The sequence below is a fragment of the Mustelus asterias genome, chromosome 2 (genome assembly GCF_964213995.1).
Source record: "Mustelus asterias chromosome 2, sMusAst1.hap1.1, whole genome shotgun sequence".
In the NCBI taxonomy this organism is placed as follows: domain Eukaryota; kingdom Metazoa; phylum Chordata; class Chondrichthyes; order Carcharhiniformes; family Triakidae; genus Mustelus; species Mustelus asterias.
This window is the reverse complement of record NC_135802.1, coordinates 105,824,337-105,839,809: the sequence shown is the minus strand read 5'-3', so window position 1 is coordinate 105,839,809 and position 15,473 is coordinate 105,824,337. Positions and strand designations below refer to the sequence as shown.

The 15,473-nt window shown below is 44.5% G+C and overlaps 1 protein-coding gene across 4 annotated transcripts in view; it reads left to right on the top strand.

Moving 5' to 3' along the window:
• The window catches only part of creb5b (cAMP responsive element binding protein 5b), a 353,679-nt gene that overhangs the window by 194,528 nt on the left and 143,678 nt on the right, over positions 1 to 15,473 (top strand). For all 4 annotated transcript variants that reach the window (XM_078239765.1, XM_078239766.1, XM_078239768.1 and 1 more), the window contains one exon: positions 11,024 to 11,150. In XM_078239765.1, the coding sequence (XP_078095891.1) occupies positions 11,024 to 11,150 (127 nt within the window). The remainder of the gene's footprint in view (positions 1 to 11,023; positions 11,151 to 15,473) is intronic.

The window sequence follows — 15,473 nt, the reverse complement described above, 5'->3', positions numbered from 1 at the left end:
GTGGTTGCGGTGACAGAGACTTGGTTGAAAGAGGGACAGGACTGGCAGCTGAATATTCCGGGGTACAAGTGTTTTAGGCGAGACAGAGGAGGGGCCAAAAGAGGTGGGGGAGTAGCAGTATTAGTTGGAGAGCATATTACAGCGGTGCAGAGGGAGGACAATTCAGAGGGGTCGTGTAACGAGTCACTCTGGGTGGAGCTTAGAAACAGGAAGGGCGCAGTCACTATGTTGGGGGTATACTACAGGCCCCCCAACAGCCCAAGGGAAGTGGAAGAATGGATATGTCAGGAGATACTGGATAGGTGCAGGAAAAATAGGGTTGTTGTAGTGGGAGACTTCAATTTCCCTGGTATAGACTGGAAATCGCTGAGAGCTGGGACTTTGAATGGGGAGGAATTTGTAAAATGCGTACAGGAGGGTTCTTTGGAACAATATGTAGATAGCCCGACTAGAGAGGGGGCTATACTGGACCTAGTACTGGGGAATGAGCCCGGTCAGGTCTTCAAAGTTTCGGTAGGGGAACATGTAGCAAATAGTGACCAAAATTCTGTTAGCTTTAGGATAGTGATGGAAAAGGATGAGTGGTGTCCCAAGGGTAAGGTGTTGGATTGGGGGAAGGCTAACTTTAGTGGGATTAGGCAGAAATTGGCAGCTCTTGATTGGGAGAGGCTGTTTGAGGGTAAATCCACATCTGGCATGTGGGAGTCTTTTAAGGAACAGTTGTTAGGGCTATAGGACAGGCATGTGCCTGTAAAAAAAGAAGGATAGGAAAGGTAGGATTCGAGAACCGTGGATAACCAGGGAAATTGAGGGACTGGTCAAAAAGAAAAGAGAGGCGTACGTTAGGTCCAGGCAGCTAAAAACGGAGGGAGCTCTGGAGGAGTACAAAGAAAGTAGGAAAGAACTCAAACGGGGAATTAGAAGGGCAAAAAGGGGTCATGAAATGTCCTTGGCAGACAGGATTAAGGAGAATCCCAAGGCATTTTATTCATACGTTAGGAACAAAAGGGTTGTCAGGGAAAAAATCGGACCTCTCAGGGACAAAAGTGGGGAATTATGCTTGGAGCCCAAAGAAGTAGGGGAGATCCTAAATGAATACTTTGCGTCGGTATTCACAAAGGAGAGGGATGTGTTGACTGGGAGTGTCTCGGAGGGGAGTGTTGAACCGTTGGAGAAAACCTCCATTACAAGGGAGGAAGTGTTAGGTTTGTTAGAGAATATAAAGACTGACAAATCCCCAGGGCCTGATGGAATCTATCCAAGGCTGCTCAGGGAGACGAGAGATGAAATCGCTGGGCCTCTGACACAAATCTTTGTCTCGTCACTGGACGCAGGTGAGGTCCCAGAGGATTGGCGGATAGCTAATGTGGTCCCGTTATTTAAGAAGGGTAGGAAGGATAACCCGGGTAATTATAGGCCGGTGAGCTTGACGTCCGTGGTGGGGAAGTTGTTGGAGAAGATTCTTAGAGATAGGATGTATGCGCAGTTAGAAAGGAATAAACTCATTAACGATAGTCAGCATGGTTTTGTGAGAGGGAGGTCATGGCTCACTAACCTGGTGGAGTTTTTTGAAGAAGTGACCAGAATGGTTGACGAGGGAAGGGCTGTGGATGTCGTCTATGTGGACTTTAGTAAAGCGTTTGACAAAGTCCCTCATGGTAGGCTGGTGAAAAAGGTTGGATCTCATGGGATAAAGGGGGAGGTGGCTAGATGGGTGGAGAACTGGCTTGGTCACAGAAGACAGAGGGTGGTAGTGGAAGGGTCTTTTTCCGGCTGGAGGCCTGTGACTAGTGGTGTTCCGCAGGGCTCTGTATTGGGACCTCTGCTGTTTGTGATTTATATAAACGATCTGGAAGAAGGTGTAACTGGGGTGATCAGTAAGTTTGCGGACGACACAAAATTGGCAGGACTTGCAGATAGTGAGGAGCATTGTCAGAAGCTACAGAAGGATATAGATAGGCTGGAAATTTGGGCAAAGAAATGGCAGATGGAGTTCAATCCTGATAAATGCGAAGTGATGCATTTTGGTAGAAATAATGTAGGGAGGAGCTATACGATAAATGGCAGAACCATAAAGGGTGTAGATACACAGAGGGACCTGGGTGTGCAAGTCCACAGATCCTTGAAGGTGACGTCACAGGTGGAGAAGGTGGTGAAGAAGGCATATGGCATGCTTGCCTTTATAGGACAGGGCATAGAGTTTAAAAGTTGGGGTCTGATGTTGCAGATGTATAGAACGTTGGTTCGGCCGCATTTGGAATACTGCGTCCAGTTCTGGTCACCACACTACCAGAAGGACGTGGAGGCTTTGGAGAGAGTACAGAGGAGGTTTACCAGGATGTTGCCTGGTATGGAGGGGCTTAGTTATGAGGAGAGATTGGGTAAACTGGAGTTGTTCTCCCTGGAAAGACGGAGGATGAGGGGAGACTTAATAGAGGTGTATAAAATTATGAAAGGCATAGATAGGGTGAACAGTGGGAAGCTTTTCCCCAGGTCGGTGGTGACGTTCACGAGGGGTCATAGGTTCAAGGTGAAGGGGGGGAGGTTTAACACAGATATCAGAAGGACATATTTTACACAGAGGGTGGTGGGGGCCTGGAATGCGCTGCCGGGCAAGGTGATGGAGGCGGACACACTGGGAACGTTTAAGACTTATCTGGACAGCCATATGAACGGAGTGGGAATGGAGGGATACAAAAGAATGGTCTCGTTTGGACCAGGGAGCGGCATGGGCTTGGAGGGCCGAAGGGCCTGTTCCTGTGCTGTATTGTTCTTTGTTCTCCAAACAATGGGTAATTTTTTTAGGCTGGCGTGGGCCATTAAGTAGCCATTTATGGGGCTTAATTGGGGCAAGGGTGGGTTTTCCGTCCGAGGTGCTGCCTACCTGACTGTAAAACTTCCAGGGAATCCAGGCCAGCCAATTTCACACTCCCTGCTTCAAAGTTTGCAGGGATGGGGGGAAAGCACACAATTCAGGGCAATAATTCGCAACAAAATTAATAGTCACAGGCAAAACTAGGTTAAAGGGACACAGCAATGATTTCTTAAGGTAAAATCATTTTTCACCTACTCCTGGAGTATTTTTGTAGAGAGGGTTAATGAGAGTAATGCAATTGATGTGGTGTAAATAGACTTCAAAAAGGCATTTGATACACCGTTCCAAGAGTTTTGGGCAAGTTATAGCTTCTGGAATAAAAAGGACAGCAGCAGTGTGGATACAAAATTGGTTGAGTGACAGGAAATATAGAATCATGGTTAATAGTTTTTTTTTCAGAGTGGAGAAAGGTTTTTAGCAGAAGCTCTTCCTGATATATATGAATGACCTAGACATTTGTGAAATTTGAAATTGTGCTCTGGACACCACTGATACAAAACTTGGAAGCATTGTGAACTATGAGGAGGATACTATGGAACTTCAAAAGGACATAGAGACGTTGGTGGGATGAGTGGACAAGTACTAGATGAAGGGAAGTATGAATTGATTCATTTTGGTAAGAAGAACGTGGATAGACTATAAAATAAAGTGGGTGATCTTACCGGCTAGTCATGCTGATCGATCAGTGCGGTGAGCCAGTAAGATTGCGCGAGAAGCGAAAGGCCTGGTTTCTCGCCTCTCGCGATGTTACCGGTTCTGTCCTGCCAGTGTAATCAGGGAAGGAATTCAAATATTTATATTTTAAATATTTATACGTTTATTTAAATATGATTACTGAGCCCAGGTGCTGTCGTCTGGGCTCACTTGCATTAACAGTCTCGCCGGTGGAAGCCCTCACTGGCAAGGATCCTTATGATCCCCACCAAGGGGACCTGACGTAATGGCCTTGCTGGTGTGAGCAGAGGCCATTGAGGCCCCCTGGGTGAACGGGGGCAGGGGTGGGCAGTGCCCCTTGCGTCCCACAAAGCTGAAAACTCCCACCATTTTTCTAATAATGGAGGTTTCTCGTATGCACACTTCGCAACGCGTTTCCAGCCGCTACCTTGATTTGTCTTTCACACAAGGCAACAACCCAAGTTTCAGCCTCTTATTTAACACATCCAGCTCTATACTGCTGCACAGTATCATTACTCACGTTCACCTAGTCTGTCAGGTCCAGAGCACATCTGAAAAGCTTATTTTCTAACTTTTTTGTTCCGACTTTTTCGTTGGTAAATATGTCGTCCCTGGAGCCTGGCAGGCACCGTTCATCGGCCTCATCACCAGTTTTCATGTTGTATATTAGAGAGTGGCTTTAGGGAGCACAGAAGGTTTAAAACAACAGAGCTTTATTTACAGGTGTGTGTTCTCTTATGTGGCTGCTTCTTCACTGCCTGTTTCCCGCGCTAGGTACTAATGACATCACATCCGGTGAATCATGAATACATCAATACAGCAGAGCTCATCAAGCCAATAAGAATCTACACAAATACACAGCACCTTCAATCAGGGCTTTGCCATTAATTATCTATAAAAATTTAGTGTTTTTAAGTGAGGGTCTCAAATTCTCTGCAGAAACACTCTCTTTCCCCCTCAACCTGTTTCCCATCCTGTCCTAACTCCTTACCCTCAGGCTGCCTCTCTCTCCCAACAAACCTCCGTCTTGTGGATATTACCCCTGCATTCTCTGGCTACAGCCTGGAAACCTGCTGTTTAAATAAGACTTATATTATTCGGCAAACATATTGGGCACGATTTTCCTCCTCATCTTTTGAATCTTGTCCTCAGGTTCAAATGAGGGTCAGAAGCTGGCATTGTGGAACAGCCAATTAATGGCCAGAAACAGGGTTATTGCCCACTTGAGGACTGATGGTCAATCAGTGGTCATTACTTCCAGCTGGGAAGGGACAGCAGGAGGCCGTAGCAAGCAAGTGAGGGAAAGGATATTCCAAAATGGAGGAGCCCTCTCTCCAAAGTTTTATAAATGTAAATGAGAAAGGTCTTTGCAATCAGGCTGCCATTGTGGTGGGTGCTAATCTCTCTAAAGGTGGGCCTGTGGCTGCTCCTACATCCAGACAGGGAAGCCTCTAAGCCCACTGGGAGCGCTGTCACTGGGAGACCACCTCCAGGCAGTGAAACTGACTCTCGTCATCTGCAGGAACCTGGAGGCCAGCAGGAAAATCCCATCAGGCCTCTGTTTACAGGCCTCAAAGGCTAGTATTTAGAACAATTGGCCCCCTGCCATATGCAGGTAGATAGAAATACTGCAACCTGCAACCCCGCCCCCCCCCCCCCCCCCCCTGCCCTGCCCTCCGCCCTCCACAACACCACATTCTTGTCTCCAGGAAAATGGCTCGGGAATGGGGGCACATTGGAGCCAGGGAACCAAATACATGTGCCTTCCTGCCTCCATTCTTGGCCCCTGCAGAGACTCAAAATCCAGCCCATTATATGCACTATAAACACTTCAAAACTTGAACAGTTTTCCCACGATCAAAAATCAGATGGTGAGCCCAGTAATGGAGATCGGAGATAGGATGTGTTATTTGGTACTTTGAAGTCAGAGGCACTAAAGATCAGCTGGAGGATTTCCAAAATCGGAAGTTGGGGCACCACTCATGTGAGGGGGTAGAAATTTGCTACTGTTTCTGCTGCTTTTCCGGTGGGTTAGATTGTGTGGGGTTTTCCAGCACAAAATAGGCAAACCAGTGAAGGAGGAGCCAATAGTGTTTGAGGAGCCTCAATGCAAACAGATTGGAAAAGTCCGAAAAATGAGGTATTCATTCCAAAAGTGGAGAATTGGCAAACAAGTTATCGCTCACAGGTGGAATCTCACCTTCATGATCTCTGACTTGGTATCCAGAAGGTTCTTCCACAAAGAATTCAATGCATGAGTTACTGTGAGTAGATTTTACTTGTCTCCTAATAATTGGCAACGGCCTTATTCAAGGTCACTGGCTGCACTTGACACAACGGAGCAAGGAAAAGGAGAATTTATTTTTCTTTATCTAAGGTGGAAGTGAGTGGAGGGGAGAAGATACAAAAATATCTTTATAAAACTTAACCTAAATTGGAAGTTGCATGGAAACTGTTTAGATCTCTCAGAAGTTACACCAGAGCTGCAAACAGGAAATGCCACACTCCCTTAAAGACCCTCTCCCCAAGATGAGTCATCTCTTGGCGGGACAGACAAAGAAAATTTGGCGGACAAAAAGATTAAGTAATAAAAATGAAAGCTTAATAAATGAAAATAAGTAACTTTTTTAAAAGGAAAAATAAAAATGGTTGTAAATATTTTGGCATTACAGTTCGCAACGCAAATGAAGCATGCTGTGCATAAAGATGTTAATTTTTTTGTTGTTGAATTTTCCTCTCCAATTTCATTCAATAGCTTAGTGTGTTTTCTTCCTCAGTGAGTTTCAGTTGCACTGGCAGTGGTTACTCTCTGGATCTTCATTCAACTATCAATTATCCATGTGCTGGCCTTGACAGCAACTTGCAGAAGGATACTTGAATGTTAATAAATTAAGCTGAACTTTCTGTCTAGGTCAGAGTGTGTGGCCAGAGGCAGGTGGACCTACAATTTTGTGTCACTGGCCACCATGTTGGTTCCCCACTACCGTGCTGACCCCAAGTCATTTTCAAAGACTCGAGGTCGGGGTCAGCCCAGCAAGTGAATTAAGGCCCTGTTGCGATGTCGACTGGGATGTCCAGTTGACAATGTGGGCAGCCCCATCAGCCTGGACCATGTCTATTCTCATAATAATAGCAGTAATTTTCACAAGTTTTGCCTTCGTCGAAAGCTGATTAAATGCCAACAAACAGAGGAGTGCTCTTATCATTTATTTTTCAATTTCTCTGCCAGAAAAGAGAACATAAGGCTAGTTAGTTTATCCTATGAAAAAATATCATCAAAATTATCTCAAAATGTATTTGAACAAAAATAAACCAATACCCAACTACCTGGTATTTTCCTAGTATGACCAGCAATGATCAGGCAGCCAGAATTACAATCTAAAAGTAAGTTTTCCAAATTTAAAAATAATGTAAGTCTGAAAATTGAGCTCCATTTTGTTCTTTGTTAGCACTAACATTTGCAGTGTCAATGGCACTGGGTATAGATTGGATTGGTTTTGTCTGTGGTTCAATAACATGCTAACAGTTGTTGTCAAGGCTCACACATTGAAGATGATGACTTGGGTGAGATACTGGCAGGTGGTCGGTACATGTGTAAAGTCAGATTATTTTAATATGCAGTATAACTGTTTGATTTGATTTGATTTATTATTGTCACATGTATTAGTATACAGTGAAAAGTATTGTTTCTTGCTCTATACCGACAAAGCATACCGTACATAGAGAAGGAAAGGAGAGAGTGCAGAATGTAGTGTTACAGTTATAGCTAGGGTGTAGAGAAAGATTAACTTAATGCAAGGTAGGTCCATTCAAAAGTCTGACAGCAGTAGGGAAGAAGCTGCTCTTGAGTTGGTTGATATGTGTCCTCAGACTTTTATATCTTTTACCCGATGGAAGAAGGTGGAAGAGAGTATGTCCAGGGTGCATGGGGTCCTTAATTATGTTGGCTCTTTTGCGAGGCAGTGGGAAGTATAGACGGTCTCAATGGGTGGGAGGCTGGCTGGTTTGCCAGATGGACTGGTCTTCGTTCACGACCCTTTGTTGTTTCTTGCGGTCTTGGACAGAGCAGGAGCCATACCAAGCTGTGATACAACCAGAAAGAATGCTTTCTATGGTGAATCTGTAAAAGCTGGTGAGAGTTGTAACTGACATGCCAAATTTCATTAGCCTTCTGAGAAAGTAGAGGCATTGGTGAGCTTTCTTAACTATAGTGTGGGCATAGGGAGGGACCAGGACAAGTTGTTGGTGATCTGGACGCCTAAAAACTTGAAGCTCTCGACCCTTTCTACTTTGTCCACATTGACATAGACAGGGGCATGTCCTCCACTACGCTTCCTGAAGTCGATGACAATCTCCTTTGCTTTGTTGACATTGAGGGAGAGATTATTGTCGCTGCACCAGTTCACCAGATTCTCTATCTCATTCCTGTACTCTGTCTCGTCATTGTTTGAGATCTGACCCACAACGGTGATATCATCAGCAAACTTGAAAATCAAGTTGGAGGGGAATTTGGCCACATATATAAGGAGTGTAGTATGGGGCTGAGGACACAGCCTTGAGGAGCACGGGTGTTGAGGGTAATCATGGAGGAGATGTTGTTGCCTATTCTTACTGACTGCGATCTGTGGGTTAGGAAGTCTAGGATTCAGTTGCAGATGGAGGAGCCGAGCCCCAGGCCACAAAGTTTGGAGATGAGTCTCGTAGGAATAATGGTGTTAAAGGCTGAGCTGTAGTCTATGAATAGGATAAACGCAAAATGCTGCGGATGCTGGAATGGTATGCTTGGTGTGGCTCCTGCTCTGTTCAAGACTGCAATATACTACAAAGGATTGTGAACGAAGCTCAGTCCATCCATTGACACTGTCTACACTTCCCACTGCCTCGGAAGAGCAGCCAGCATAATCAAGGCCCCCATGCACCCCAGACATACTTTCTTCCACCTTCTTCCATTGGGGAAAAAGGTAGAAAAGTCTGAGGACACCTACCAACCAACTCGAAAACAGCTTCTTCCCTGCTGCCGTCAGACTTTTGAATGGACCTACCTCGCATTAAGTTGATCTTTCTCTACACCCTAGCTATGACTGTAACACTACATTCTGCACTCTCTCCTTTCCTTCTCTATGTACGGTATGCTTTGTCTGTATGGCGCGCAAGAAACAACATTTTTCACATTATGCTAATACATCAAATCAAATCATTAGGAGGAAATTTGATTTTATCCATCAGGAATTGAGGTGAAGTGGGAGTTAAGATAGAAATGGTGTGCTTACTGCTCGATTCCCACTCATGATAATGATAATGCTAAAGCAAAATACTGTGGATGCTGGAAACCTGAAATAGAAACAGAAAATGTTGGATGTACCACAGATCTGGCAGCATCTATGGAGAGAATTATGGAGTTGACATTTCAGGTGGATGATCCAATTCTGATGAAAGGCCATTGAAGCTTAATTGATATGTTTAAATAGGGACCAATCTGAAGAAGATTGGGTCACACGGAGTTGGGGGTAGGGTGTTAGCGTGGATTGGGGATTGGCTATCCGACAGGAAGCAGAGAGTCGGAATAAATGGGTGCTTTTTTGGTTGGCAGATGGTAACTAGTGGCGTGCCGCAGGGATCGGTACTGGGGCCTCAACTATTTACCATTTATATCGACAATCTGGAGGGGGGGACTGAGTGTAGGGTAACAAAGTTTGCAGACGACACAAAGATAAGTGGAAAAGTGAATCGTGTGGAGGGCGTAGAAGGTCTGCAGAGAGATTTGGACAGGCTGAGTGAGTGGGCGAGGATCTGGCAGATGGAGTATAATGTTAACAAATGCGAGGTTATTCACTTTTGAAGAAATAATAGCAAATTGGATTATTATCTAAATGGAAAGAAATTACAACATGCTGCTGTGCAGAGGGACCTGGGGGTCCTTGTGCATGAGACGCAAAAACCCAGTCTGCAGGTGCAACAGGTGATCAAGAAGGCAAATGGGATGTTGGTCTATATCGCAAGGGGGATAGAATATAAAAGCAGAGATGTCTTGCTGCATCTGTACAGGGCATTGGTGAGGCCGCAGCTGGAATACTGTGTGCAGTATTGGTCCCCTTATTTGCGGAAGGATATATTGGCCTTGGAGGGAGTGCAGAGAAGGTTCACCAGGTTGATACCAGAGATAAGGGGTGTTGATTATGAGGAGAGACTGTGCAGATTGGGTTTGTACTCGTTGGAATTTAGAGACCTATAAGATAATGAAGGGGCTGGAAAGGGTAGAGGTGGAGAGATTCTTTCCACTTAGAAAGGAAGCTAGAACTAGAGGGCACAGCCTCAAAATAAAGGGGGGTCAGTTTAGGACAGAGTTGAGGAGGAACTTCTTCTCTCAGAGGGTGGTGAATCTCTGGAATTCTCTGCCCACTGAAGTGGTGGATGCTACCTCGTTGAATATGTTTAAATCACGGATAGATTCCTGATCGGTAAGGGAATTAGGGGTTATGGGGATCAGGCGGGTAAGTGGAACTGATCCACTTCAGATCAGCCATGATCTTATTGAATGGCGGGGCAGGCTCGAGGGGCTAGATGGCCTACTCCTGCTCCTATTTCTTATGTTCTTATGACCACAGACAAATCTGATTTAAAATGCATTGCTATTTTATACACTTCTCAGGGGTCACAAAACCCAGCAGTGCAAGAGGGCTGGGTGCTGCCATTTCTATGAAGCAAGTGCCTTTCTCAGCAGTCCTCGTGAGTGAGGAGGAGGAATGTTCCCCTGACTCATCAAGGAAGCCTTCAGCCTCCCCCAACTAATTGTGGCATCTCTCTCACCAGCCCCATCACTACCCCCCCCCCCCCCCGCTTCATCCACACCAACATGATTCACTGACCTTGCTCTGAAGAGTCATACAGACTCAAAACTTTAATTCTATTTCTTTTTTCACTGATGCTGTCAGACCTGCTGAATTTCTTTCCAAAACTTTCTGTTTTTATTTCAGATTTGCTGCATCTGCAGTATTTTGCTTTTATGATCAATAACTTCCCCATTGTAGCCTCAGTAGTCTTTTCCTCCCTGCAACTACTTCTCTCCACCCTCCTGAGATCACCAACCATCCCCACAACCTTCCCAAGCCCCAATCAGCAATCCTTCCCTCTCCCAATTGCCAGAGAATGATCCCAGGAGCCCTGGGTGTGGCTTTCAGCTGCTGCTTTAACCTCTGGGCTGTGAGCCAAGCTGTCACACTGCTATGTGGAAAACAGAAAGAACCATCAGTCGGACACTCAGGAACCATGATGTTGGTCGGATGCCTGTGTAGTGTGCCAAGCATCCATTCCACAAATTTATGTCTTGAATCCCCTGCCTATCCTTTCCCATCATTGTGAAGGGGTGAATATTAAGGCTGTTGTGCTTTTTGTTAAGGTGTTTTGAGTTTTCCACTTGCCATTCTGATTTGTACAATGTTTTCTGATGTCCTTCTCCTCTTTTTATTCCCTCAGGCCTGTCCCAGGGTCTCTATCGTCATTACTACATCTCCACAACAGGCAAAGGCAGCCCATGCCAGGGTCCATGCCTGGCAACCTCCCCAATTCCGCAATGCCAGTATCTTCCGCAGTATTGATGCCTGTAAGTCTTTGTGATTTTTGTGACTTTAACATTGAGTTTTCCATCATCTGACTATTAAAATGTAAATACAGGTCATTCAAATATGGCATATAACCACCTTGTTACAAATTTAAATCTGCCATTGCTACCTTCTGATTTTGGTGACATTAGCTGCTCCTGCAATGTGAGCAATGTAGCTTTTCTGGGAGTTCACTTTCATTGTTTAATACAGTGGTTTAACCAAGCAGGTAACACTGGTAACTCCTTGTGATTGGAATTCATTGCTCATGTTTTTTGCGTTGGTGCTTCTTCAATCTCTACGAAGGTAGATTGAGAAAACGTTTGATGAGATAAGACTTGATACAAATCCTCACAGCTATTGAACATACCAAGTTAGTTCAGATTCATTTAGTTCAATCGTACAACGGCTGGGCGTGGCGAGCCGGTGAGATCGCGCAATGCCGAGAAATCAGGATCATGCCCGCTTTCTCGACTCTCGCGATTTTGCAAGAGCCGGATTTCCGGCGAGGTCGGTCTCCCACCAGAAATGGGTGAGAGGCTGAATAATTTAGTTAAATATATTTAAATTATGATTTACATGTGTTTAGTGAGCCCGATGCTCAATCATCCGGCTCACTTGCCTTTGTAGCCTCGCCGAGAGAGTTCTCTCCGGTTCTGCTCCCCATGAACGGGGAATAGTCGTGTTGGCCTCACCAGTGGAACCGGAGGCCATTGAGGCCACCTGGGAAGGCCGAGGGAAAGGGGGGGGCGGGGGGGATGCTGCTTGGGCAGTACCAGCCTGGCAGTGGCACCTGACACGTTGGCACTGCCAGCCTGGCACCTGGGCAACGGGGGGAGGGGACCCGCTGCCACTCTACAGCGCAATCGGATCAGGGGGAGGAGGATGCGATCGGTCTGGGCGATGGGGACTGCATCTTGGGTTGTGTAGGGCTCGCGATCGGCAGCAGACTCCCGCAATTATGGTGGTGTGGGGAGAGTTTGTGAGGCTGCCTGTAACAGCAGGGGCCTGATAGCTCTCTCTCTGTCGGTCAGATCCCTGCTGTTGAAATTACACATGTGCAGACACAGAGGCCTGTGCATACGCAATAGCTCCCACTGCAGGCTGGCTGGCGAATTAAGCCCAGCCTACTGCCTGCAGCAGTTATAAATAGTCTAGCCCATATTTTCAATGACTAAGTGCATAAGACTGGGCATGAAAACCCGCCCAAAAAATGGATCAGGAACTCTCCCATTTTCACACTAGCTGCACACTTAGAAACAATCTTGTAAAATTCCGCCCAATATGTCATTGGGCCGGATGCTCCGACCTTGCCTGCAGCTAGGATTCTCCATTCCGCTGCAGTGACCGGAGATTTGGCTGAGCGCCAAATTTCATTCTCGTTGGCAACGGGGTCTGAACGGCTGGAGAATTCCGACCATTGTATCATAATAATACAAAATAATGAACATGCTATGTTTCCTGACATCAGTGAGTTGTGTTACTTAAAACAAGATCATTTCTAAATAAATCTCTCTTGCATTTCAACATTCTGAAGATATGATTAGCTCACCCAACAGAATTCAGATGAGGTTTGACTAGTAAAATGCCTCCTGTCCAATGGAAGTGATTACTTCAAAATTGACCTTGTGGTCTTTAATTTATGATTAAATCCCTTAATTTCAATAATTGTGGCTGGTGTTCTGGACTTTTTTAATGCATTTTGAAAAGCAGATGTTGGCCAAGGATGGATTTGCAAAATTACTCTACTTAATTATTTAAAAGTAATTAAAGAGGTTTTGAAAAACATTTTGCGACTGACATTTTTAAAAACATATGTTGAACATGTTGCTGCAGAAATGCTCTGGAATTTCTTGTGATCTACTGTTTAACTTTGGCAGAAAGAAATTTGTGGAATTCTTGAAGAAACAGCTGAAAATGATATCCAGCCTTAAATACAAACCAGATTAGCAAAGTATGTTACAATTATGAGGTTTATAATATTATTATATTTTGCGACTATAGCTTCAAATGTAGGGAAATGAAGGAGGTCATGTGACCTGTTTTTCAGTCTGGCTAACAGTATGCCTGGTGGTTTGATTATTAGAGATCAAAGGAAGGCCTGTGGGTTGTTTTACTGAGAAGGAGGGCACGATGTTTACACTTGAAGACATTGGAAGCAGTCTCTTGAGTAGACCTTGAGTCTCCCAAAGTCTCAGAAAGGTGATGTTGGTTTGTGCTTTAAATTTTCTACTGAATTCTATGATGAAAAGGAATTGAGATCAAAGATAGTTAAGTAGCATGTCTATCTGGAAGTAAGGTTAATGTGTTTGATGTTGCATTGAGTAAGGGAGCAGAGGAAGCCATTTTTGAGATCAGGCTACAGGCTTCTCTACAAATCCCTGAATATCACAGATAGACAGCAGAGGTACTGCACTGTTAACACAGAGAAAAGGATGCCTGACTTTGTGAACTACCACAACCAGGTGTGGCAGGAACGTGTTCTTTAGTCAAAGAGATGAATCCTGCAGCCATCTAAAGATTCTGGGAGTTTAATCCTGCTCTGGCCAAGGGAAGGAAGAATCACCAGAGCAGGCTTTACTCCTGGTGATAAATTTAAGAAACTCTCCAAAAGCTGAAGAGGGAGCCTTGAGCTGGCCACGTTAAGTTACTACTTGGCACAATGGGTATATGGAAACCCATTGGAAGCACCTGTGGGCTGTTTGCTAAAAGAACTGTAATTTCATGGAGAGTGTGACGGGTGATAAGTATATAAGGGAAAGATCGCTTTCTGTAGTTTAAAGTATAAATTGCCTACAAAAAAGCATTTAGTCAAGTGTTTCTTAGTCTTTTGTTGCAGCAAAGGTTTTTAAAAGTGAAACCTTCTGTATCATTCTTCCAGCTAGTAAGTGGAAGTTTGAATCTCTTTTTATAAATTATTGATCTCTACAGGGATTGTAAGAAATGTAGCCGGCAAATAGAATGTTTTTTAAACAAAAAAAGAAGAACTGTAAATGCTAGAAATCTCAAAATGAAAACAGGAAGTGCTGGATGTACATGGTAGGTTAATCAGCATTTGTAAAGAATAAAGATAGGCAGTTACATTTTGAATGAAAATTCTTCACATGCTTTTAAAATGTCTTCAAATGGTGTAGTACCTGAAAGACTGGCGGGTTGAAGAATCTCAGGATAATTTTCATATTATTATTGAAGTGCTTCTGTGATTTAGTATCAAAGAAAGCAAGCTCAACTTCGACGGAAATAGTTCAATTATGTAAAAAGAGATTGAAAAGAGTTTGATAGTTTGATTATCTGGCTGCTAAAGGTCTCATAACTAATAAGGAGCCAAGAAGCCAAGTTGAGGGTCAGAAGCTCAGGATAATGCTTCCAGAAACTTTACAAAATTGAATAGAGTGAAAATCAATGATAGGAAATTGTCAACCCATTAAAGTCCTTGGAAAACAAAATCAGGCAAGGTATAAATGGACTGCCAGTTTGTTATTGCCTGCTGTGCGAGGGTCAGAGACCAAATTCATCCCCTGTGACATCTTTAGAAACTAGGAGGGTTAATCTTGGCTTATGCTCATTTACTTTGGATCAGCCAGAATTGGTAATAAGAGCACTATATTGGTTTCAGAGCCCTTGGAATAAGGAATGGAAAAAATGGCCAGCGTTCTCACTCCTGATCCCGGTTAGCAGTGCTGCCTCACAGCGCCAGCGATCTGGGTTCAATTCCCGTTTGGGTGACTGTCTATGTGGAGTTTGCACATTCTCCCCGTGTCTGCGTGGGTTTCCTCCGGGTGCTCCGGTTTCTTCCCACAGTCCAATGATGTGCAGGTTAGGTGGATTGGCCATGCTAAATTGCCCCTTAGTGTCCCAAGATATGTAGGTTAGGGGGGTTAGCGGGGTAAATCTGTGGACTTATGGGGATAGTGGCATGCCCTGACAGAGTTGGTGCAGACTCGATGGGTTGAATGGTCTCCTTCTGCACTGTAGATATTCTATGATCACTATTCTGTGGCCCACACTGCAGTGTGCATGTGTGGATTTTGGGTGAGGAAAAGAATCATGGTTGAATAACCTCTTTTCAGGACTCATTGATAAAGAATTTCAGTTTGGGCAAAGTAGTAAACTGTGTTTGGGACTGAACTCTAGTAAGAAGTCAATACCTCAAAGAAAGAATTGGAAGTTATTTTAAAAAAGGATTGATATGATAGCTTTTACTTAAAGCAGAGTTTTCAAAGTGTGTCACTGATGCAGTGGATCAGTTTTTATTCACTATTTTAATTCTCCCTATACTAACAACTAGCTAGAGTATTAGAAACTGTAACTATATTCAAGCCACC